Here is a 26369-nt window from a genome sequence, read left to right as displayed (position 1 = left end):
TCTCTCTCTCTCTCTCTCTCTCTCCCTCTCTCTCTCTCTCTAGTTTCTTTTGCTACCCACTGGTATGCCCAAACTGCTCATTTTCATCAATGTTTATGTATTTGGCACATTTTTGCCCTAAAAAAGAAGAAGTCACATGACCAAAATTGAAATTTATTTACATGTACATATAGCCAAGTCATATCTAACTGTCCTGTAAATCTTTCATCTCTAGCTTTATTACACGCTGAGAAATAAATTGTTTTGTGAAACACCCTTATTTTGGCAGATTCTGTGTGAGAGCATGTGGATGCAAGTGTTGAACGCTGGGAAAGGGTGGTGGAAGACAAGTGTTAACTGTCAGCCTGGCGGTGAAGAGAACCCCACCCACCGTGTTGCAAGCTAGATCTCTCGTACAGTCGTAGGGATAAAATTCCTTGATTGTCTTGCTAGACTAGCATTGCTTTTTTATAATTAGCCCCTTGCCGTGGCTCTCACTGAGTAACTTCCGTCTGGCCTGGTAACCACATGTAACTTTAAGACTTTCTTTGTTAGTAACGTTAGGCCCTTTCCCTGTACTATATAGGGCTAACATAGTCTTACTCTCAGTTGCCCCGTGGCCAAACGTCCAGCCAAACGTTTTTTAAAAAAAATTCATTTTTGGTCTGTAATTCATTCAGGACACTCCCTACCTACTCTGCTTTTAAAACAATGATGATGATAATAATGATTTAGCCGAAGGTTGCAATCCAGTGGCACATTTGTATCACGAAGCGGAGGAATCAGGCGCTCGTCAAGTTCTAGGTGTGTAGTATAGAGTTATTGGTATCACTTTACAGCTTATTCATTTACCGTCTTTCAATAACAAAAACACATAATATATACATTGGATAGAAGTTGAGATATTAGCGATTGAAGGAGGTGGGGTCCCCTGGTTTCAGAGGCAAAAGTCAGCAAGAAAATGGCCGCCAAGGTTTGGTGAATTCTTAAGCTGCAGTGTACTTGAAAACTTTAACTATACATTTTCTGTGCCTTTGATCAACATTTGTCAGTAAAATATCTACAAATAAATATGTTCCAGTGATAACAAACAGAAAGTGCTGAGCCAAAGAGAACATTGAAAACAGGTGGAAAAATGTGGGTTTCTTTGATTTCATTACTTTGAAGAGCATCTGATTTCACCCTTATGCAAAGCATTTAATATTTTAAAACGCATGAGGTTAATTTCTGTGGCAGTCTAGTGGTCAAGCTACTGGAGTTGTGATCATAAGGTTGCAGCTTCGGGATTCGAGCCTCAGGCCCAAAGTTGAGTCCTTTGCTTGTTTCTTCAAGCGTCGTACCTTACAAGAAACAATACAGGCAATCTCAAAATCAAGTATTTTTTCAGACAAAGGGCCAGATAATATCCCAATTGAAGTAATTGTCACACCAGAAGAACTGGACGCTGAAATAACAACATAACAACAGAGCTTTTAAATTTTATCTATGATAGCTGTTAGCTCCCAGAAGATATGATGAAGTTAATTTTTATAGCTTTATCTAAAACACCAGGTGCCACTGAGAGTGCGATGCATGGTTCAATAAGCCTTATGAGTCATTTTACAAAAATCTTGCTTCGAGTACTAACGGGAAGAATGAGGAAGAGACAAGACCAGAGATGTCTAAAACGCAATTCGTCTTTGTTCCTGACAAGGGTATCGGAAATGCTATAGTATCCTTAACAATATTAACAGAAAGATGTGCTGAATCACAAAAAGATTTGTATTTATGCTTCATAGATTATTTAAAGGCTTTGGATAAAGTAAGACACGAAAAGCTATGTAAAATATTGGAAAAGCTAGACATTGACGGAAAAGATCTAAGAATCATCAGGAATTTGCGCTAGGACTAAAACGCTACTCTAAGAATTAATGGAGAGTACAGCAAATATAAGCAGATTAGAAGAGGTGTTAAGCAAGGATGTCTCATTCCACGAGACCTCTTTAACATATATATTGAACCAATCCCTAGAAACAAAGAAGAATGTCCAGGCTTCAAAGTGAATGGCCAAAAATATTAATAACATCAGATGCGCCAAAGACAGTTTTAATTGCAGACTCAGAATAGGACCTTCAATCGATTCAAGATACTGTTGTAATAGAAGGTAAATGTAAAGGGTTATTGTTGAATGTGAAGAAAACAGAATCATGGTGATTTATCTTTTTAAAAAATGGATGGGCCGCTGACATATCCATCAAACACCACCCTTGCTCGTGTGTCATAATTTCGAACGACGTAGTCAAAGTAGCTCTCCACAGCTTTTTTGTAGGTAATTCCTCTGCCCCAAGACAAACGATGCAGAAGATCACCACCGTCAAGGACTACTTTGACACAATCTGGCAACTTGGCAATTTCCTGTGTTGAGAGTGACCACAGACTAGCATCTGCATTTGTTGCGGCCGCGATTTTTGCATTTTTCAACAAAAAAATGATACTTCATTACAAAATTAGACATGTATTTAGATAATTTTAAGGCGTCAATGTATAGATATTTTCATGCGAAGAATGTAGGTACATTACGTAAGATACATTGCTGTGTCTTTTATCTTCCCTTTGTTGTGTTTTAATTTGTTGGTGAGTTAGATTTCTAATTTAAAAAAAAACAATTGTTCTAATGTGTTGTTTTTTATATTTTCTGGGTACACAGCACAATTTTATTTAATGTGATGTTGTTCCTACATTTTAAAAAAATATATAAATGTGTTATAGTTATGTTAGAGCGTGTCTCCACCAAAAGCCGAATACTGGCCCTTGTGTGTGGTTCTATAATTTACATGTTAAAAATATCCTGTACTTTTTCTTGAATTACACTCGTTTAGGGTTTAAAAAACGGCCTATTTTTGGAAAGGTGGACACACGCCCTTATTTGTTAATTTTTGTTGTTTAAGTGCTATTCTAGTTTTGATTTCATTCTCTTGTGAAATCTGTATTTTTCAAGTTTTTACACTCTGTTTGGCTACACATGATATTCTGGATGCTTAAAACAGAGCCCAACTTTTATGGCAACGTCTGCCATTTTTGTGGCAACTTATGGCAACTTATGGCAACTTTTGGACAAAAAAATGGCAACAAACGCAGATGCTGGCACAGACAATTAGCCTAACGATGCTTGCTGACTGGACGTGGGAAGTCCAGATGTCCCAAAGAGCGATGTTGGTATGTTTGTCAGCTCAAATTCAAAGACTAAATGGAGTGTTTCAGGGTTGGTATGTGCAATCTTGACCAATCTCTGTTTGAGGTTAACAAGGTCTGGGACAGTCACCTGCTCTATATCTTCATTCTCGAGATAATCAACAACTGCTTGGAAGCAGCGTTCATTCCGGGGTCACCCAGGCCCAGGGCACATATTTTTTGCAGCAGGCTCACCACTCGCAAAAAATACCAGGTACCCCTTTCCTTTCTCTGAAATGTGTGTAACAGACGTTGTGGTAGGCAGCATCACGTGCAAAAAGATCCTGCATGTACTCTATCTTGCCTGTTACCTCTCTTGACCATCTGTCTGTTTCACCCCTCTTCTCGCAAAACAGTAAAACAGTCCTTGAATTGCGTTGTCTGTACATAAATCAGAGGATGGCCGCTTCAGCTTTTCTTGCCTCTTTTCACCTTTTGAGTGCAAGACAAACACAAAGGGATTTACCAGGTTCTCTGACTTGTTCTGGAGCACGACCTGTTCCGAGGTGACTTTGCAAGTTTTGGATCCTTTGATGGAAAATAATGTCTTTTAGAGTGGCGATCTCTACAGGTCTAATGGACATTGTCACCTGACTTTGCAAACACAGCTTCTCCAAATTTTGCACTGATGCTGTAGATGGTTTTGCTCCCCTTTTCTGTGAGCGTAACTGGCTTGGCATCAAACCCCTCTCCACAGATGATACAAGTCTTTTCTTCTTGCTCCTAAAAACAATAGTATGATGGCATTAAAATCGTCAAGTGAAACTGTAATACTACCCCTACTTCCGCTATGCTAATTTGGTTGGACAGTCACTACCAGTTGCCAAGAAAACATGGGGGGGGGTGGGAGGGGGGGTGTGGCAAGCTAAACGTGTACAATCTCACCATGTGCACTAAAAGGGATGGTTGTGGCTCTGCATTCCCCAGCATACTACTAAAAGGGATGGTTGCGGCTCTGCATTCCCCAGCATACTACTAAAAGGGATGGTTGTGGCTCTGCATTCCCCAGCATACTACTAAAAGGGATGGTTGCGGCTCTGCATTCCCCAGCATACTACTAAAAGGGATGGTTGTGGCTCTGCATTCCCCAGCATACTACTAAAAGGGATGGTTGTGGCTCTGCATTCCCCAGCATACCGTACCCATTAAACCATACATGTTCAGAAAGAGCAAAGAAATGTGCAAACAATAACACAAAATAACCATGGTTTTTTAAAACTATTATTTCTGCTTTGTTGAGATGTAAAGTGCCCTTGTGTGAGTGTTTTATACACATGAGGATTTGCATGCTATTTTACATGAAAAATCATCTGTGGTTTCCATTGTCAGGGGTTGTTGAGTGTCGAAAAATATGGAACAAAAGCCTTCAGACAATTAGTGTTCAACAGAGGATACCATAACAATTGCAGTTAGAGCGCGTCTGGTACTACAACTAGAAAAGAAAGGAAAGGGGTCAAGTTCGACGATCGATAATGCCCCTATAAATGGTTTCCCCTGGAAAGTAACAGCTAAAACGAGATTGGATGTTATTTTTAAGAGAATGAATGCTGTCTTGAGAGTGAGTACTTTTACCTTGAAAAGGGTGAGGGGTACCACCATCACACTTCCCGTCTGCACGCTCGCCAAACGTACATCTAGGCGCTTAAAGTTTCTAGGTCAGGGACCTACTTGGCGTAGAAGTACTCAAACAGCGGGAAGGGGGCTAGTGTAGAATGAGTTTTTGAGAGGCTTATAAAGGGCTGAAAATAAACATAGCCCGACTAAATGACTAACTAAGCTCGTATTTTTTTCTTTTCTCAGAATTAGAAGCCTATTATAATAGGCCTACAGTTATAGCCGTAAGACAAGATAAATGGTAACAGTTGTTGTACACTGGAAGACTTGTGGGAAAGGCGCGTTTGTGTTACATGTATTACCAGTTTGCCATACTAAATCGGCTTGACTCTGCACCGAGGCAATACATGATGTGCGCAGAAATGCGGAAGTTCGCGGGCAAATACAGGATCAGTGTATGGCAGGCAGAAATTGCCACAAATAACGGAATGTGAAAAACGAATTTCGCAATTTTTTTTTTTTTAAAGAAAAAAGCGCCAGTCAATTCTCCTCGATTCTTCATAATCTTTTATTGTCTGGTATCATCTACTTATTTTCCATAAGACAGCTTTAAAGCAATTTGTTCAAGGTCAAACCAAAATGTCACTAGGCTACAACGGAACCCCCAAAATTTGCGTTAGTGTTTAGCGCGTTTCTCACTGATCTTTATTTTAGTACAGTCTTGTCTTTTTTTGTATGTTCATTTAGTACCCTCCAAGAAGTGGTGTTCAATTTAGTACACATTTCAGCCTGTCTTTTCCCCTTGGTTTGCCCGTGCATTTACCTTGATGTGTGTGTGATGGTTTTTTGTTTTGTTTTTGTTTGTTTGTTGGTCGTTTTGGGGGGGGGTGATAATGCAGGTGTATTTACACTTCTATTGACACAATTTAGATCATTTAGGAAGCTGGCTTTCGACCCTGCCTGTCACTGTCAGAGCTAATCCGGGCTTAGAGGGATACCACATCCCAGCAGAAAGACCCAGCTACTCAAAAGAAAGTCTCAATGCTCAAGAACTGAACTCAAGTCTCCCGAGTGTGACAGTGAAGCGCCTGATTGCTACACCACAAATATCGATTGTTTGGTTTTTTGTTAGGGGTATGGGATGAAAAAGTGAGAAAACAAGCACGTATGAAAGATACAGAGAGAGAGAGAGAGCGAAAGAGAGAGAGAGAGAGAGAGGGAGAGAGAGAGAGAGAGAGAGAGAGAGAGAGAGAGAGAGAGAGAGAGAGGTGATGTGATGTGTAGAGATGCTGTTGCATGTAAGAGTATTCTGTGTCACAGATCTCATGAGGGCACACGTCACGTTTCGTCAAATGTTTGGTCAATATAATATAGCTTAGCTTGTCTTACCAGCTAACAATGAAAGGGACAATGTGATGGACTTTTTGCTAACTTACATATTGCCACCGTAGAGTTGAAAATTATTGTCCCGGCGAGGTCACAGTATTACATAGGTCGTTGTTACTTTCGTTCATAAACATAATAGCATTAAAATGTTCATCTCTAGGAAAATTCCAAAGCTGATAGGCAAAGTAAGCACTTCGAAAGGAACGAAAGGAATTAGCACAAGTGTATGATTAGCTATAGCGGTGTAAACTTACGAATTCCTTCACAGCGAACCTCGTATCCACCGATAGCGGACATGCCCATTAAAAAACTCATTTCTGTGTGGATTTTTCTGAAAAAACGTTGATTAAAGGCAAAAAAAAGAAGTAAATTTTCAGTTAGCACGAACTCTTAAGCTAAGGAAATAACTAATTTTCGACACCCATTTTCTCACTAATTTTACCTCTGAAAACAGGTGACCCCACCTCCTTCTTTCGCAAATATCTCGACTTGTATTCAAGATGAATGGACATTTTTTTCATCCAAATAAAAGCAAGGGAACAAGCTTTAAGGTGATACCAATAACTCTACATGCCCAAAAATTAACGAGAGCCTGATTCCACCATGCTGCCTCACATTTTGTGTTTTGGCCCATGAGTATTATATCTAGATCTAGATCTATTATTAATCGAAGTTTGGCTTGATTTTGCACCATTTTCATATTTAGATGCAATTAGGACATGGTTTAGATCCAGCGGCGGCTCGCCCATAGAGCACGGTCCCGCACATCGCCAAATATTTTTAATGCGCAGAACACTCATAAAGAGACAATAAAAAGAACCTTTAACATCCATTATTCAATCAATTTCCCACACGTTCCTTGCCAGAACCGAGTCGGTCATTAGCGTATCTGTAGCACTCTACAACATCTACTTCACCATATTATAGCAAGTCCTGGAGCTTAACCCAAGTGAAAAATATCATGTTCAGTGGTGTTAATCTAACTTGAAAAATACTCTGCGGGCAGACCCAAACAACGATGACGTTTGGAGCCAGTTTCGTAGTACATAAATAAATAAGTCGGCACAATCTCAAAGTGCCCCAGCCGAACAAAGCTCATAGAGACAGTCTAAAAAATAACGCGATCTCAGACCAGTTCACGCTAGCTAAACAATTTTCAATGCCCGTTTTATGACATCTTCGGAGGAATCCACCTAAGTTCTCACCGTGGTGTGCGATTGGTCCATTGTCTTGCCATTTATATCTCTAGCCCCACCTCTGTAACCATGAACTTGAGTGAGGTCAACATGACGTATTTAGGTCATTGTGTTAGAATAGCCTTACTTGGAATGGTGTTGTGATGACAGTTTTATTATTTGAGTGTGCAATTAAAATGCTGGATTTATGAGTTCATTTTTTGCTTGCAAATTAATTCAGTTCTCTAGACCAAAGTGACAATAAGAGAGTGAAAGAATTAGGTCCTCGCCAACACAAAGATACTATAGTAATGTTACCAACAAAAAGGTACAATAGTGTTTTTAAAACGGATCTTCAGGACCAAAAAATAGTACGGTATCTATTGTCTGCCCTTTAAGGACTTAGGGAGCCAAGTGATCTAAGACAGGTTTTACTGATCTTGTCCATGTGAAACAAAGCAAATTGCACACATTTAACAAGCATAGTAAGGAGTTTTAAAATCCGCAATCAAATTTGAGAAACAAGTTTCGTTTACATGGATACGGTGGCCATATTGGATTTTGTTGACATGTCTTACGTAACGAATACCACACTTATCGCCCATAGCAGAAATTAATTTGTTTTTTTTGCATGCATGTTAACAAACATTAGATCTAAGAAATGGTCAGTTGTTGTTTTTTACTGAACGAATTAGAACATTTTTAATGATTTTTTTCCTGTGGTAGAATTCAAGTGTGCAAAAAATCCGTGAAAATCCACACTCCAGACACCCCCAACAAAAATCTATTCTATATATCAAAACGTCAATAGACAAATTTTTAGTATTACATCTCTTCATTCAGTGAACATTTCATTAACATTGGATGAAAAATACTGGAGTTATTCAAAACAGTATAGAAAAAAGTCGTGTTTTGAGAAAACGGTCGATACAGAAAATTAAATATTGACTTTATGAGGAAATGGTGGTGACAAACATGCCCGGTATGGGAAACAATACGATTTTTGGGGATTCTTATGCAATGAAATAGTTGTAGAAGAGGCCGAGGAAGCTGAAAATGCCTACAACTCAAATTCCATAATTTGGAGCCGAATCTTGACTTTGATTGAGGGTGTAGCCGCCCTCCCCCCACCCCTTTAAAGACTTGAGACATCAAGAGCGCACGTCAACAAAACAGTTAAGCATCACACTTTCGGACTAATAGACATAGTAGAGCAGCTAGATGTTGGTCATCTCATTGCAAAGTCTCACTATAACGAACTGGTGAGAAAGAACAGGCACGTACTGTGTAGGGTTATCGAGTGTTTGTTTTTTCTGTGTAACTCACGATCTCGCCCTCTGCGGTCATAAAATAGGCAATTTGTGGGGAAACAAAGGTATTTTTCTTGATTTACTGCACAAGGCGCCATAATTGACAGAATACTATTTGATCATCTGCAAAGCGCCACTGTTGCAAAATGTACTTCCAAAATAATACAACACGAACTGCTGGACTGTATTTTCAAAATATACCTCGAAGAAATGAATAAAGACATAAATATGTTCTTTCAACCTTCTTCCTATCCAGGCTGACGAAGTAGCTCATGAAGGTCAATTGTCAGTCTGCGATAATTCTGAGGTATATTAAGGACGGAAAACCTGTAGAGTGGTTTGTAAAGTCTTTGAAGCCAAAGATAGAACTTCATCAGGGCTCGTTTCAACCCTAAACGAAACTTTTGGACCATTCAACGTCGAGGAATCGCCAAAACCTACGACTGGACATCTGTAATGAGCAGGAGAGTCTCTGGTGTACAGACTCAGATGCAACAATTTACCCTTTATGTTGTCTTTGTTCATTGCTATATGCGCACCGGCTGAATCTTGTTTTAAAGACATTTGTTCAGCGCAGACTGCAGGATATTTTTCGCTAGCGCTGCAGACTTTTCGACGTTTTTGCCCACTCTACAAAATGCATCGACGCGTTTGTCACCGGAATATTCCATGGCCGTCGGAAACAAGTTGAGATTTTCCATCTCGACTTTTAGCGCAGTCTTCACTTGGAAAGGAGAGATCCTGATCTATCTTGAAGAAATTCAGTCTGAGCATGGGGACGATAATACCACCTACGAAACGTGTGGTCTCTTGAATGTATTAAAGAGCGATATATTTCTCTTCTTTATGCACTTTTTGTTCACGCATGTTAACGTTGTATATGGATACCTTCAACAACAAATTACAACGCCATAGCAGCCCAACAAGCTCTAGCAACATTTTTTAAACAACCGTCCGGGAAATGACAAAATAGTGTAAGTGTTTCATCCATCAACAAGTAAGACCAAGCTTCCAAGAGAAGTAAACATCACAACACTAACGACATTTCTGCAAAGGAGGCCTGGGGCATAATAGTTAATCGAATTGTTGACCGTTTCTTGAAGCAAAATAAAATCAGTACAAGATCGATCGTCCACCCATCCAAATTCCAGGACTATTAAAAGTCGTTTCTTCTTCAAATTATAGAGTTTCTCTAAACGGGTAGGTTGAATAATACATCTCATTTATCATGCCCTTTACTATATCCAAACTGCTTTAAGTTGATTGTGCACGCCCACTTTTAGACCCACGAGCCACCCCTGTTTAGATCTATAAAATAGATGAGATTTTGAATCTTTATCTTGGAAACCAGCACTTTCTCCGCTTCCTTTCGAACTGTGTAGTTTAGCCAGCTCGCTGAAACCCCGTAGCCAGTGCTGGGCGGGCCACGCCGAGAGTAGGCCTAGATCTACTAGTACTAGATCTAGTAAGCTGTTGGGCATTGTGATAAAGAAGGTTATCGATCCATTCTGGCGGCTTAAGGACTTTTCGACAAAAACCTAGACTAGAATTTAGATCTAGATATCTAGATTCTAGATATAAAGCTTCACATGATCGTCGGTCGTGGCAAGCTGGAAAATAATAAACGGTGGATATGGAATAAGGAGCGGGGTGGGGTGGGTGGAAGGAGGGGGGACCTCAAGAAAACTGAAAATTAATAAGTGGGGGGGGGGGGGACGCTTTAATTCGATACCTTAGAGTATTTGAGATTGCTCTGCTTTCCGTTAGGTTTAAAACTCCCTTACAAAATGTCGTAATAAAATATTGTTTATTACTGAGCTACATTTTCCATTCATTGAATATGTAATGTATGTCATTGTCCATTATACCAATATTGATGTTTCTCAATACACGCACGAAGACATTTTTCTTTTCGTTGATTTCGTTAATTATTTCCAAGCCGATTTTCAAGGTCAATTTTGAGTGACCGTAACGCGGGCACCCCTTAATATAGATGAATTATTAATGTGTCAGAAGAAGTAGAATATTTATCTTTAAATGTGTATACTGCATGAGTGGGCAATCCAGGGCTTTAACACGATGACTGGGTGATTACATTTTCAAGTTTTTTTGGACGCCACTGTATATTAGAAGCAACATAAGTGCGGTTTATAGGAGACTGTTGAGAATATCTTGGGAGGAAAAGAAAATCAAATGAGGAAGTAATTGAAACCCACCTTGGCCGCTCGCTAATAAAAATAATCAGGAAAAGACAATACATGCACGTTTTGGAACACTTAAATGGATATAAAGGCCTTGAACATCTAGCTCTCTCTAGCAAAATTGAAGCTAAATGAGGTAGTGGTGGGCTCAGAGCAACCTGCTTGGAGAATGTAAACAGATAGGTGACAAGGAAAGCTTAGGGCAATGTGGCTTTTAAGATGATCCGAGCGAAGAAATGAACGGAGAACCATGATCGCTTATGTCTGTTGCAGATTTGGCACTTGATTACGATAATGATGATGACAATGATGACAGGTTTGAAAAGCTGATGTATCCTTACAAACTTTCCACTTGTTGTTCAAGCTTAAGTTGTCATCTTCGTCAGAGGATAAAAAATATTGATTTAAAATTTAAAATGTGTGTGTATGAGTGTGCCTTTGTTTGTGTGTATGTGTGTGTGTGTGTGTTTATGTGTGTGCATGTTTGTGTGTGTATTTGTGCATGTGTGTGCATGTGTATGTCTGTGTTTGTATGTGTGTGTGTGAGTGTGAGTGTGTTTATATATATATATACATATATTATATACCTATATACATAATATATACATATGTGAGTATGTGTGAGTGCGTGTGTATGTGTGTGTGTGCGCGTGCGTATAAACAGTATAGAAACGACAGGAATCTCTACATACCAGTAGCCTCTGAGACTTCTTTTGAACAGTAGTTCTTGATGACGTCATCTACCCGTGAGCCATTGCTCAGTGCCACGACCTTGAAGAGGTAACGGCTGTCCTGTATCAAACCTGTCACATTCCATGAGACGAGGCCACCCATTGGTTTACTCTCCCTTACGTGACTTCGATGCCACGTCCCTTCTGACAGCTTGCTGTAAAAGACGTAGTAGGATTGGTTCATGTCGAACTCCGGAACTGGTTTCCACGACAACGTGACGTAATTGAAACTGCTCCCAATTGCAGACAGAGATTTTGGACAACCTACGGGACGGAGTTCCACCGGAAATGTCGCTCTATTGTATTCACTGGAGATCACTTCCACCTCCACAGACATCTCAGCTCGATAAGACTTATCCCTCAGCTCTATTTCCACCATATGCTGGTGCAGACCTCGAGGATCTGGCTGGATGGTCACCCTGTGTTCGTTATAACTAAGCTTTGCTATCACCTGTTTCTCATTGAGCTTTATTGTTTTAATCAGATCTGGAAACGCCACGACGCACAGTTGAAATCTGATGTAGTCTGAGCTGCTTGGGTCAAAGAAGACAGTCTTTGGCTCCTTCTCCTCCTTTTTCCATGAGCAGAGCTTTGGTTTACCTGTGAATGTTAGTCGGTTTTCTTTTAATTTGACATAAAAACCAAGACAATCGGAATTGACGTGTGTTAATAAAAATGATGATGAAAATAATAATAATAATAATAATAATAATAATAATAATAATAATAATAATAATAATAATAATAATAATAATAATAATAATAATAATAATAATAATCCAGAAATGATTGGAGAACCATGATCGCTGTTTCAGGTCAGGTACTTTATGGTAATGACAATGATAAAAATGATGGTAAAGACTAAAATAGATACACATCTACACTAGTGGCAACCAAAAGACAGAAAAATGCGGACTTGCCGGGGCTGCCCTCCATCCATCTACAAATGTTAGGATGTATTCACACCTGATCAACAGTATTCGAAGAATGCGAGTAACAAAGACAAAAGCAAATTGTACTAAACAAAAAAGTACAGAAAAAAACAACAACAAAAGCCAAGTAGATCGAATTGACTATCCAAAACAAATGGATTCACCCCCTCCTTCCCCGCAAACTACTCTCCGCTCCTCCAAACCACCTCAAACACCACCCTCTCTCTATTTCCGCCCCCACTCCCCACACACAAGAACAACAATTTAAAAAACCCCACTCATCAAAATATATGTACACAAGATAACAAACACTGCCAAGTTAACTATAGAACAGCTTAGATGTATACATCGGGTACTTGACTCACCAAAAGAGAGAGAGAGAGAGAGAGAGAGAGACAGAGAGAGAGAGAGAGAGAGAGAGGGGGGGTCAGACAGGCAGACAGACAGACAGACAGACAGACAGACAGACAGACAGACGGACGGACAGGCAGGCGGACAGACAATCAGACAGACAACCAGACAGACGGGCTCCGTGACAGACAAACAAACAGACACAATGGGAGAGAAAAAGTTACATTGTCAGCTGTTCAAAGACGTTCAGTGATGCGCGCTACATTGTAAATGAACAAGGGAGAGAAATCACGTAATTTGTTTCGTTTTTTTCTCTCCGATTGTCTCCGATCGTCTGTGTGTCTGTCTGTCTTTCTATATGTCTGTCTGTCTGTCTGTTGGTCTGTCTGTCTCGCTCTCTCTCTCTCTCTCTCTCTCTCTCTCTCTCTCTCTCTCTCTCTCTCTCTCTCTCTCACACACACACACACACACACACACACACACACACACACACACACACACACACACACATACATTTTCAAAAGTCCACCCACACAATCATAATATAAGAGAAAGCTTACTTCAATCACTTATGAATATAACACAACACATTCACTTGATCTTACTAGAACAAAAAAGTATTTATCTTTAATTACTGGTAACTGAAAATAGATTGTGAGGGAAAACAAAATATAACATAACAAATCAGAAGTAGAAGCAATTATGCAAGCAAAAACGCAGAAGTATGGATATTGGTCATGACACATTATCATTAATACAAATAAACATGTTTGTGTAATAGAAAATAAATACAAGAAAATATCAATAGCGTACATATCAAAACTCTCTAACATCACTGAGCTAAATATTAATGAGATCGTTGGAAAGTCCCGAGACAGAAGTGAAAGGAGGAAGGTTGTGTTCAGCACTACAGTGACTATCGCTCCCGGCGTGGTTGACTAGGTACTAGGTAGGTAATTAACAACCAATAATATATGTTCAAATAAAACATGATAATCGTTGAATTTAAGGGGCGGGACAATGAAATTAAATTCGTCAGTAGTAATAGATGTAGTGACAAGTTATAAGGACAATGGAATTCGATTCCTCATTAGTAATGAAGAAAGCAAGTATGCATACACCAATCACCAATAACCATCAACAGTTTCCCACATTATAAAACAATGATACTTGTCTTAGATGGCTTTAGACTAAAATTGTACATAATGTTTTAATAGAAACAAAAGTGTTGCTTTTGCTCAGTTCAGAACTTTTTTGGCAGCAGAGGAAAACAGTCGAACTAGCACAGAGACCTCACATCGGTGAGGGGGCTCGGTGTGTCAGAAAAGCAGTAGAGATCCACAAGGACGGTTCCGTGAACAATGACCTAAACGTTAAAAGGACAATTCAGAAAGAAAATCAAGAGAACAGATTCAAATGCGAGCAGTGCTACAGAAAATTCGATACCTGGCGAGGGCTGAGAGTGCACTAGGGAAAAGTCTGTTTAAGGAAGAGAAGACAGTGCAGATCGTCAGATTGTAAGACGCGAAGCAAATCATCCCAGGATGAAAACCAAAGCGGAGCGATTAGTGCTTCAGTCGACTTTCCTTTCACCCTCTCTCAGCATGAGATGGAACAGCAAACGAAGGAACCAGAGTTATGGAAACTCAGAATATTGTGGCCTGCTGCTAACGAGAAGGCACAATACAGGACGTTAGAAGAAGATGTCCAGAGGAAACTGAAAAAGTAAAAAAGAGTTCTAACAGAAGTGATGCTAAAAAAAACCTTGAGTGCGTTTGCGACCATTATCTATGACTCGGCAATAAGAGAGTTTGGCATTTGTGAAGGAAAGAAAAAGACGGAAAAGAAAAGTGGATTGAGCAGAAGGCAGAGAGTACTTGCACAGCTAAGAAAACAGAAACGAGACTTGCAAAAGCAGAAAAAGTACGTACCACCAGAAGAGATAGAAGGCCTGAGAATCTTATTTGAAGATCTTAAGAAAAAGAGCAGAGACCTACAGAGGCACAAAAGAAGGTGTACCAGGAGAAAAGAGAGGAAAAGGGAACGTGAACAATTTCTGAAGAATCCTCATGAAGCAGCCAAAAACTGTTCACAGAGGCACGAAGTGGTAAATTGGAATGTACGAAAGAAGAACTCGATGCTTAAGCAGACGACCAGCGATTCAAGAAGAGAAGAACCGCTTCCTTATATGAGAGGCCTGAAGCGTCCAGCTACCACCGTGGTCAAATATTATCTGGGACCAAATAGAGAGAAAGAAGGGGGCTCTCGTGGCCTACAGGTTAAGGTGTTGGCCTCTCATTCAAAGGTCCCAGGTTCGAATCCGGGTAGTGACCAAAAAATTAATTTCTTCTCTAAATTTGTCTCTTTTCACCTCCTTTCCTGCTCTCGAGAAATGTTCTGTCGTCTGCTTTCGTCTCCTCTTTCTGCCCCCTCTCCCTCATCTCCTTCCCCCCCCTCCTCTGGGCTCCTGATACTTTCTACAGCATTTCTACTGCTACTCCCTGGCTTCTTTTTACTGCTGTCTTTCGGCCACACCCCTGATCTTCTGGTAGGAAAGATCTACACCTAGACTTCTCGGACAAGGGCGAAAAATCTCAGAGGGCCCGTGTGCAAGTTGCGCACGTTAAAGATCCTTTGGTGGTCTAAAATCGATAAGAGTAGGCTTCGGCCGCCACCCGGGCAAAATGCAAAATTTCCTACCAACTGAAAAAGTTCAATGTGTCCCGCGCGCTCATTATTATTAGCTTATGCAGTTGTGAGCGCCGTAATACACTTACAAAAACAAAACAAACAACAAGAGAGAAAAAAGTAGATGAGTTTGTAAAATAGACAAGAGCAAAAAGTGCACCTGGAGGAGATGGCGTGTCTTATAAGGTGTTCAAGTATTGCGACACGCTGAGACACACCCTCTTTGAGATGCTAAGAGGCCTTTGGATAGACAAAGAAATCGTCAAAGATTGGTGTAGAGCGGAGGGCGTGTATCTACCCAAAGAACAGAAAGCAAAGGAGATAGGACAGTTCAGACCTATTTCAATCATAAACCTGACGTGCAAGATTTTTATGGGAATACTTGCAAAGAGGACTGTGAGCATGCTTTCACCTTTTGGGACACAATCCAAGAGGCCAAGAAAACCAAGGAAAGGTTAAACGTAGTGTGGTTGGATCTTGTGAATGCATGCGGGTCTGTTTACCATAAACTGCTGATGAAGGCAATGGATTTCTTCTACGTCCCGCAAGAGGTGCAAGACATCATGAAAGAATACTATAGTAACTTCCAGGTGCGATTCTCAACGGCAAATTTCACAACGGAATGGCACCGACTAGAGAGTGGGATTGCAGCTGGCTGCTCTATATCGGTCATCTGGTTCATCCTGGTAATGGAGATGCTACTGAGATCTGCAGAATGCGATGAAGAAGAAGCAAAGGTGAGATCACCAAACAAAGCCTTTATGGATGATGTGACCCTACTGACAAGAGATGCAGACACAATGCAAAGTGTGTTGAATCGGCTTGATAAGCTTGTCACCTGGACCAGGATGAAGTTTAAAGCTAAGAAATCTACAAGCCTGATTATCCACAAAGGGAAACAGAAGCAACTGAAGTTCACAATTGCAGGGGAGCAAATGCCCACAGTGAAAGAACAACCTGTTAAGAGTTTGGGTACTCAGGAACGCTGTCTGATAGGAGTCAAGGCGTGGAAATCATGAAGCAGGCTGAATTTGGCTGAAAGCAATTGACCAGACAAAGCTTCCAGGAAAGCATAAGATATGGTGTCTACAGTTTGCCCTCTACCCTCGATTGGCGTGGCCACTGACAATGTATGAAGTTGCTCTGTCAAGAGTTGAGATGATCGAAAGAAAGTGTAACAGTTACATCAGGAAGTGATTGGGGCTACCCCGTACAATTAACACGTCATCCCTGTACAGACATAGAGGTGCGCTTCAAATACCTCTCACGTCAATCGTGGAGATCTACAAAGCAGGCAAGATTAGAACCGTTTTGATGTTAAGAGAATCAAGGAATAAGGAGATCAGTAGAAAACCTCCAGGTGTCAAAACATCCAGAAAGTGGAAGGCGGAAGATGAAGCTGACGAGATCATCTCTGCATTGGAGCATGGCGACATTGTCGGTCCAGCGCAACCTGACAGATTAGGGCTAGGTAATGGCGACTTTAGACCTTTCAGGAAAATGTCTCAGCGAGACAAAAGAAAAGCTGCAACAAGACATTTGCAAAAGATGGAGACAGTGAGGCGAGAAATTCATCTCATCCAGTGTAGCCAGCAAGGACAAATGACCAGATGGGAAGAGCATGTAGCGGAAAGAAAAGTCGGGTGACATCTGAAAGTGGAATACATCAAGGCTAAGCTTTCTTCTCCGGTCTACGTATGATGCTCTGCCTTCACTGGTGAACCTTGTCCGATGGAAGGTACAGGAGGACAACATGACAATGTGTAGATGCGGTAAGCTAGGAACCATGAAGCATATTTTGTCAAACTGCAACCTGGCTCTTAACAGATACACCTGGAGGCACAATGAGGTGCTGAAAGTGCTCACCACAATGGCGACAAAACAGGTGGAAGAGGGAAAATACGCCCCCAAGCTACAGAAGCATGGACTCACCAAGACTGCGTTTGTTCCGCAAGGAAGCAAGGTTACCAATCGAAAGAAAGCGAACGAAGCCATGGAAGACAAGAGCGGAGGCACATGGGATGTAGCCGCTGACTTAAAGGGCTTTGAGAGATTCTTCCCAATTCCAAGTACGAAAAAGCCAGACTTGGTGTTATGGAAGGAAAAAGACAAAGTGGTGCACTTCGTACAGCTCACGGTGCCCAGCGAGGACAATATCTGTGCCGCACATGAGCGGAAAGAAAACCGTTACGAGGCACTCGTCGAACAAAGTGAGAAGGCAGGATGGAAAGCAACCATTTTCCTGTAGAGGTAGGATGCAGAGGTTTTGTAGCAACAAGCTCCCGTAAGTGGATGAGAGTGGCAGGACTTACTGCAAAGAAAAGCAACGAACTCACAAACTCCCTTCAGGAGACAGCAGAGAAAGCCAGTCACTGGATCTGGTTGAAGCGAGAGGATGCAGGCTGGAATGAATCCTAAAAGTTGGCAGCAGAGGAAAACAGTCGAACTAACATGGAGACCTCACATCGGTGAGGGGGCTCGGTGCGTCAGAAAAGCTGTAGAGAGGAAGAGCCCGAAACAGCAACGCATTCTCTCCTGATGATCTCCATGCTAGAGTCCGGGATATAGAGCGTTCGGCTGTGGGCGGTGCATACGGCTGTTCAGACTACGAGAACGAACCCTCGACTTCGAAAGATGAAGATTCAGTCTTCCCAAGAGAAAATTTCGCACTAAAAACGTGTCATGCACTATATTACACCACAAACAAATGCATGCACACATAAACCGTCACATGCAGACACATTATATACACACATACGCACACACATACATGATATAAACACACCATGCTCTCTCTCCCCCTCTCTCTCTCTCTCTTTCTCTCTCTCTCTCTCTCTCTCTCTCTCTCTCTCTCTCTCTCTCTCTCTCTCTCGCCCTTTTAACGTAATGGAGTCACTAAAGTGGCCGTCTAAGACAGGTGTTATTGCTTGGTGTGATTGTGTGATAAGGATTGTGAGTTAAAATATGGTGGCCACAGCCGCGTTGGACAGGTGACCGTTTTACACAGTTAAATTATATAGAAAAATAACGCAAGGGGGGAAATGGAAAGTGGCCGTGTGGCCGTCAGGGCATGTTGGACTGTATTTCTTCTTTTCTATCCAACATAATCATATTTTAGTTCAGTCTCATTATTTTGTCATTTTACATTGAAGGTTGTTAAACATGTTAACCTTACAATCTTAAGAAAGTGTGTTTGTACACGCATAAAGGTCACTAAATACACTGTCTTTTGGTATTTTGTCATGCTTTTCTCATTTGAAATTACTAACTACTACAAAAAAAGCATCAATACTATTAACTTTTTATTTTGAGTGGAATCCTCCAACAGTTGGAGCAACAACCTCTCACGAAATTGGACAACATATGAAAAGTGTGTTTAGTTACACGCTACACCACAATAGACTTTAGAATTTTAAAAATGTGTACATGTTTCTGCACATTTGGTGTTTCGTTTTTCCATTTTCATTATTTTTATTTGTTTTCTGCAGTTTTCAAGATATAGTACTAAGATTGGACATTGTTTTATATCTCGTTGTCACACGTCACTTAGCACACTTTTGATTTATCTCCTTTTTAAACGAAGTTATTTGCCTTATTGCTATTTTAGTTATCTCTTTTAGCATAAAACAAGTTCAAATAAAGTGTTATAAAAATACTTTTAATGTGTTTTTTTATGTGTTTCATTTTGACAAGCATAATTTGGCACTTTTTAAACTCTGCTTCTGCTTATTTACGTGACGTCAAAAATGGGCCTCAAGCCCGTTATGTATCTTTTTGACGTTTAAACACAAGCTATTAAAATTCCAAAGAACTCAATTGGTTGCTGGCGGATTGTGATAATTCTTTCTTTTTTGTCCGAAGTCTTACCGAGTAGCTTCCAATAAATGTGGTAAAAATTTGATTTCAGACATTAGAATGTTTCGCTTGTGGGACCTAATACTTACACTTCTTTTGTTTTTAATCAGGCCAAAAAAAACAATATTATATTACAGTTTTTAAAAAATAATAGATCTCTTGACAGTGAGTAATATACGTCTCTCTGATTCCGATCTTTGTAATGAATAAGAGGGATGGTCGGAAAACGTTCCTTTCAAACGGGCCAATTCACGGAAGACACAACATCTGAAAGGGGGGGGGGGTGGTGTTATAGTTTGAGCATGAAAAAACATAAATATACACACACGCGCGCACGCATAATTAATGATGTACTAAAATGCGCTGAACTCGCTACATATATAAAGGGTGGTGGGCCACCTAAAAATTGTGTTTTTGTGTGGAATTATTAAAGCTGGGGTTATCCACTTATTATACTCGTATTTCCTGGATTTTCCTGAACAATGTCCAAAAATGTATGCATGTAAGCGTTTGTATGCCATAAAATGGTGTTTGAGAAATTTAAAAGCAAAGGGTAGAGACTATTTTTTTAAAAATAACTACCACTTTTGTCTCAAAAAGAGCGATTGCACCGCATGTGGGCTTCAGTTTTAGTAGGAAACCTCCACTCTATTTCTACTGTGTTAATATTTTCAAGTAGTTTAAAAGAACAAACTTGAATTCTTACCTTTCGGTTGGAATAAATCCTTCATGCAGCATCAGTTCTTGATCTAGCTTTTCTTGTACAACTCTCCTGAAGTCTTGCAATTTCGAGCAATTAATGTTGTCTAAAAAAATACCTGTCACCAATGATGGTAGACGACTGTGTACGAACATTTGTAATGCCTGGGTAGTATATTTACGTAACTCTAAATCTCCCACGTGTTTTGAAAATCAAATAATGTCACCATGAAGTCTGGCGACACATTTGATTACGTCAGACACCTGATGACATTTACAACGGTCGCGCTCCTCAGCCGTCTGGTGAGAACGGGGTATGTGGGAAAGGAGGTGTGAAATCCTCACCCACTCTTAGATAAACAAAACTGCCTGTTGACTTCTGGAGAGTGCATAGACCTGCCACCTAGTCTTACTAAGTAGTATTGCCACCTGTCATTTTAAGGTGTGACTGTCACCTGAAATTAAGTCTTAACTACATTTGTGTTTAATGACAACATCTTGTTTATCAACGCGTTAGTCATCCCTATAACAGGATTTCCAGCAGATTTACATAATAATATTGCACTTCCTTCAATTATGTCCATATTTGGACTTTTGAACTGACTGAAATGAAGTGAATGAATGAATGAGAGAATGAATGAATGAATGATGACAGTTTGTGTGGGCGTGAGTGGACTGTCCCAGTGCGGCGCCAGTCACAGTCCGCTGTACTTTAGGTGCCCGTGCCATTGGCCTGGCATCGTGTGGTTTCCGTCTGAAACATCGAGAGTGAAAGGGGGGGGGTGGAGACGGACAGACAGACAGAGAGACAGACAGAGAGCGTGCATGTGTGTTAGATAGATAGATAGATAGATAGATAGATAGATAGATAGATAGATAGATAGATAGATCGATAGATAGATGTCTCCAATGTCTCCGATAGTCTCCGATTGTCTGTTCATACAGTCCTTGTGTCTAAAAGATACATCCGGTAGAGACACTGGCCAGTCCATGACATTCATGTTATGATCTTCCAGAAACTGGCGTTGTTTGTTAAATGGACAGTGTAAGGGCAGGAGTGTAGTGTTGGATGACTGAGAGATTCTGATTTTTTCTTTGTGAGGTTTCGCACCGTGATGACGGCGCTGTTGTCACGGCTTCGTTAATTGCAGTCCTAAAGAAGGCGTTCTTGATACGAGTCCTGTATTTACTGCTCCGCGCCTCACACTGATGAAAGAAACATTTTCACGCACTCCATGCATGCCTTGAGCTGTTACTTGTGAGAAACGAAACAATTCTGCAGATGCGACAGCAATATCCGCCTTTTTTTAACAGGGCTGATCACTCGAGACTGTCCTATTCTTTGCCCATCCCGGACATTTCAAGTGTGCTAAAATCTTTGTATAAGTCGAGAACAGTACAAGCACTTCATTTTAGCCCTATAGCTGCTTTTCGGGCAGATTTTCCGCCATGAACAAGGCTCAAGCGAAAGTTGCGATCAGCTTCGCTAAGTCTTGTAATGTAATTTTATTTTTTTTAATCAATCGACAAAAAGGTAGCACTTTTGATTAGAAAGAGCTACGGGTCATCTTCCAGGTACAAAATTTGTATTCTTTTGTATCAACTGATGAACACATTTTTACTAAAGTATAGTTCATTGTATCATGGTAAAAGGTACTCATGGAAATAGCAAAAATCATGCATGGGTGTGTGGACTAAAAACTATTCACTTATGTCTCCAAAATCGTGACGATCAGAGCTTAGTTGGCTTTATTCTAACTTTTTTAAAAAGTTGCGTTTTTAATGTATATATATATATATATATATATATATATATATATATATATATATATATATATATATATATAATGATAGTGACCATGTACCAGTCATGTGTAAAATGCAGATAAGATTGAAGAAACTCAAAAAGTCAAAGTATCAACCTAAATTTGACATAGCCCTTTTAAAGACAAATCAAGAAATGAAAGAATGTTTCTCCGTAGATGTAAGAAATAAATTTCAAGTTTTGGAAAACATGACTAAATCGGCAAGAACTATGGGGGAAAATGAAAGACTCAATAATAGAAGCTGTGGAAGAAAATACCCCCCCCCCCGAAAAATAGAAAGCTACGAGTAATTTAAAAAATGGATAACCCAGGACATATTAAAACTAACGGAAGAGAGAAGAAAGGCAAAATCAAATATGGAAAAGTACAACATCTTAAACGGGGATATAAAGAAAAAATGCAACAAAGCAAAAGAAACATGGATAAATGATCAAAGTCAACAAATAGAGAAAAACCAAAACAAGGACAGCAAATACGTGCATTCCAAAATCCAAGAAGTAAGTGGGATAAAAGGATGCGCAAATACAGGAGGCATAAAATCAAAGGGAGGGGATATTTTAATGGACAACGGGGATGTCTTAAACAGATGGTCAGAATACATAGAAGAATTTTTCAAATATAATAGAGGAGAAAAACCAGTAATAAAGAATGAAATAAATGGACCACCAATACTGAAAGCAGAAGTACAAGCTGCCATTAGGAAAATGAAACAAGGAAAAGCCACAGGGCCAGATAATATTCCAATTGAAGTGATTGTCGCCCTTGAAGAACTAGGCACTGAAACCACAACAAAGCTCCTAAATGCTATGTATGACAGCGGTGAGATCCCAGAAGATATGATGAAGTCAGTTTTTATAGCTTTACCTAAAACACCAGGTGCCACTGAGTGTGATATGCATAGAACAATTAGCCTTATGAGTCATTTTTCTAAAAAATTGCTGCGAGTAATAATGGAAAGATTGAGAAAAAGTGTTAGACCAAAGATATACAAAACACAATTCAGCTTTGCTCCTGACAAGGGCACCAGAAATGCTATATTCACCTTAGCAATGTTAATGGAAAGATGTATTGAAGCACAGAAAGATCTGTATTTATGCTTCATAGATTATTCAAAGGCGTTCGATAAAGTTAGCCATGATGAGCTGTTTAAAATACTGGAAAAGCTAGACATAGATGGAAAAGATCTAAGAATTATCAGAAATTTGTACTGGGATCAAAACGCTGCTGTGCGAATTAATGGACAATACAGTGAATATAAGCAGATTAGGCGAAGGGTGAGGCAAGGATGTTTTATGTCACCAGACCTCTTTAACATGTACAGTGAAACTATCATTAGAAACATAGAAAAATGTCCAGGCCTCAAAGTAAATGGAGAAAATATTAATAACATCAGGTATGCAGATGACACGGTTTTAATAGTAGGCTCCGAAAAGGATCTTAAATTGCTTCTAGATACTGTTGTAACAGAAAGTGAACGTAAAGGATTATTGTTGAATGTAAAGAAAACAGAGTGCATGGTAATATCCAAAAAAAGCAGCAAATCCTAGTTGTAATCTCATGTAGTGCTTGATGAGGCCCAAGTGGGACGCTCAATGTTAAAAACAATCAGGAAACGACAAATGCAGTTTGTCTAAAGTAGTGTTTGTCCATCCAGACCTGTGAGGAAAAAGGAGAGGTGTTGTGGGGGCGGGGGGGGGTTGGGAGTGTGGTGGAGGGTAAGGAGGTAGGTTGGAAATGAGAGGAGGGTGGAGGATGGGGATGGAGGAGAGTGAAAAGAAGAGATGGGGGCGGGGGAGGGGGAGAGTAGATATAGTGGTGGGCTCAAACGAGTGGTTATCTACTATCCAGGCTATAGTAATAGCTATTTATCAGCTACAATGAGTGGTAATTTAAGTTGTCAACTTGAATAAGGGGTTAGTTTTCAAATATAACAAAAATGGTTAACTATGATAAGTGCTTTTTTGTCAATTAAAATAAATAGTTTTCTTTTAACAACGATTATAAAGAGTAGGTATTTCTCAAATTACAATGAGTGGTCAGTTATCAACGATAAGTAGGAACTATTGATTTGATATTAGTTCTTTAGGTCTTTCACTAAAATTGCGGAGCAAATAAAAATAGAACTACTAGAATCGATACATAAACTCATTACTAAAATATTTTGTGAGCTCAAGGGCTTGGAAACCGAATTATATCTATTAAAAAAATTGATAACACCGAAACCCTAACCCAAACATTAATCGTAATCATAACCATAACCCTAAGCCCTAACCCTAATCCTAACCCTTAAACCTAACCCAAACCCTAACCCTACCTTAAACCCTAACCCTCTAACCCTAACCCTATCCTAAACTCTAACCCTAACCCTAACCCTAACCCTGTAACTTAAAAGTTAGGCACAATTGGGGCATTCCAGATTCCCAATGTGTAAACTTGGGTTACCAAATGATCTTCTAACAAACTGTATAAACTCTTTGGGATTAACCAAAGATCTATGGGTTAATCTCAGGAGAAAATGGTGGTATAGATACGTCTAACATTTCATTATTATTTTCTCCTCCGGAAAGGCGGTATCGTGTCAGTTCTTCCTAGATGCGCCTGAACTCGGCGCCCTGTTGAGAGAACAAAAACTACAACGCTTTCCAAATGTGCTGAAACTTGTGAAAAGGTGAAACGGTATAGTTTTAACGCCCCTGTCAACACTATTAGGTTATTCAAGAGGCGGAACCTCCGAGTTTAAGGACCGGGCCAAATGGGAAATTCGTGTAAAGTGCCTTTCCCAAGGACACAACATCGGACCTAGCTGAGGCTCGGTCCCCCAAACCCGCAGCAATTTCACGATTACGGGTCCGGTAGCCTAACCATTTGGCCACCGACGTCACCTGCAACTTGTCCTCGAGAGAGTAAAAAACCTTAAATGTAAACTGGTGTCACGACCTGATGGAATCGGGCGCTCATCAATTTTTGGGCACAAGGAGTTATTGATATTATCTTAAAGCCGTTTATTTGTCTTGCTTTTGCTGAAAAACACTCATCTATCTTGAACAGAAGTTGAGACTTTTGGGATTGAAGGAGGTGGGGGTTGTCTGATGTCAGATATAGAATACGCGAAAAAAGATGGCCGCCACTGTTTGAGGACATTCAAAGCTGTAGTGTCATTGGAAACTGCAGATTTAGGTTATTCTGTGTGCCTTTGATCAACGTTTTCCTGTAAAATCCAAACACATAAGAATGTATTTTAAATGGAAAGTAACATTACTGTGTTAAGCCCAAATTTAAAAATTCGATAAAAATTTCCTTACGGGCCGAAAAATTTCGGTTTCTTCGATTTAATTATTTTGGCGAGAGCCTAATTCCGCCACGATGTCACATAAATAACACAATCTGCTGTTTGATTACCTTTTCGAGAAGAAAAACAGAAGAATGCTCTGTTTCTACCACAGGATTTGTACTTCGACGTCGTTGCATTATTTAGTTTGTGGGTTTCACATTTACTCCATTTTCTTCGCCCAGTCCATACTGCCTTAACTTGAACACCTGTTGATTAGCAAAATAGACAGAATTGGCTACCTTGGAAATTTATCACAAAGTGCTATCTGTTCAGTATTGAAAATTAAGAAGCTTCCAAACAAAATGTTCACAAAGAATTTTACTAATAAAGTAAAATGAATTTACTACAAATAATGAAATGTTGGAAAGAGCTGGAATTGAAGAAATCAAAACGACCATAAAAAGAAGAAGATAGAGATATTTAGGACATGTTCTAAGGATGCCAAAGACAAGATTGCCCTATCAGACATGGTATTGGAAACCAACTGGAAAAAGAAAACGAGGAAGACCAACTGGAAGCTAGAGATCCACAATAAGGGATGAGGCAATCACCCAGGGCCTGCATTTGCTGAAATTTGAGAATGTGGCCAGGGACAGGCAAGCGTGGCGTCGACTGCAGCTCTCTGTCTTATGTACCTGACGGCATAGGGAGAGCGTAAGTAAGTAAATAAGTATCTGCTCAGTACCTAGTTTTGAGAAATTTGATGTCAAAATTTTTGAGTCAGTCATGTCAAGCTTTTTCGAATGCAGTGCTCTGGATATTTTAATAACAAGTCCGAATAATCTTATTGTTTTAGTAACTCCGTACGGCCAAAACTGTATGATAGAACTTTGTAATTCTAAGGTGGCGAGATGTGACTTAGAAACGCTATAGACTGTGACTGATTTCTCTTAATGACGAGGAAAATGTGAGTGTCTGGAATAGAAAGGTGAAGGTTTTTTAAAACTCAAAAGACATAAACAAACCCCAGCAAAAAACACACAGTAAATGTTTTAAACAATAAACACAACAACAACAACAACAACAGCAACAACAAGAACAACAACAACAGTGGCAACAACAACTACCCTCCTCCTCCAAAAAAAATGAATACATTTTTAAAATATCTTTAATAATAAATAAATAAATAAATTGAATACAT

At 39.9% G+C, this 26369-nt stretch overlaps 1 protein-coding gene across 1 annotated transcript in view; it reads right to left on the bottom strand.

Moving 5' to 3' along the window:
- The window catches only part of LOC101849838, a gene marked incomplete in the record, with an annotated part of 91517 nt that overhangs the window by 48349 nt on the left and 16799 nt on the right, over positions 1-26369 (bottom strand). Inside the window, 2 exon segments of the mRNA XM_005096693.3 lie at positions 11508-12146; positions 25297-25434. Of these exon segments, the coding sequence (XP_005096750.2) occupies positions 11508-12146; positions 25297-25434 (777 nt within the window).

Source organism: Aplysia californica, unplaced genomic scaffold, assembly GCF_000002075.1.
Source record: "Aplysia californica isolate F4 #8 unplaced genomic scaffold, AplCal3.0 scaffold00135, whole genome shotgun sequence".
Taxonomy (NCBI): Eukaryota; Metazoa; Mollusca; class Gastropoda; order Aplysiida; family Aplysiidae; genus Aplysia; species Aplysia californica.
The sequence above is the reverse complement of the archived record's forward strand: the minus strand, read 5'-3'. Positions and strand labels throughout refer to the sequence as shown.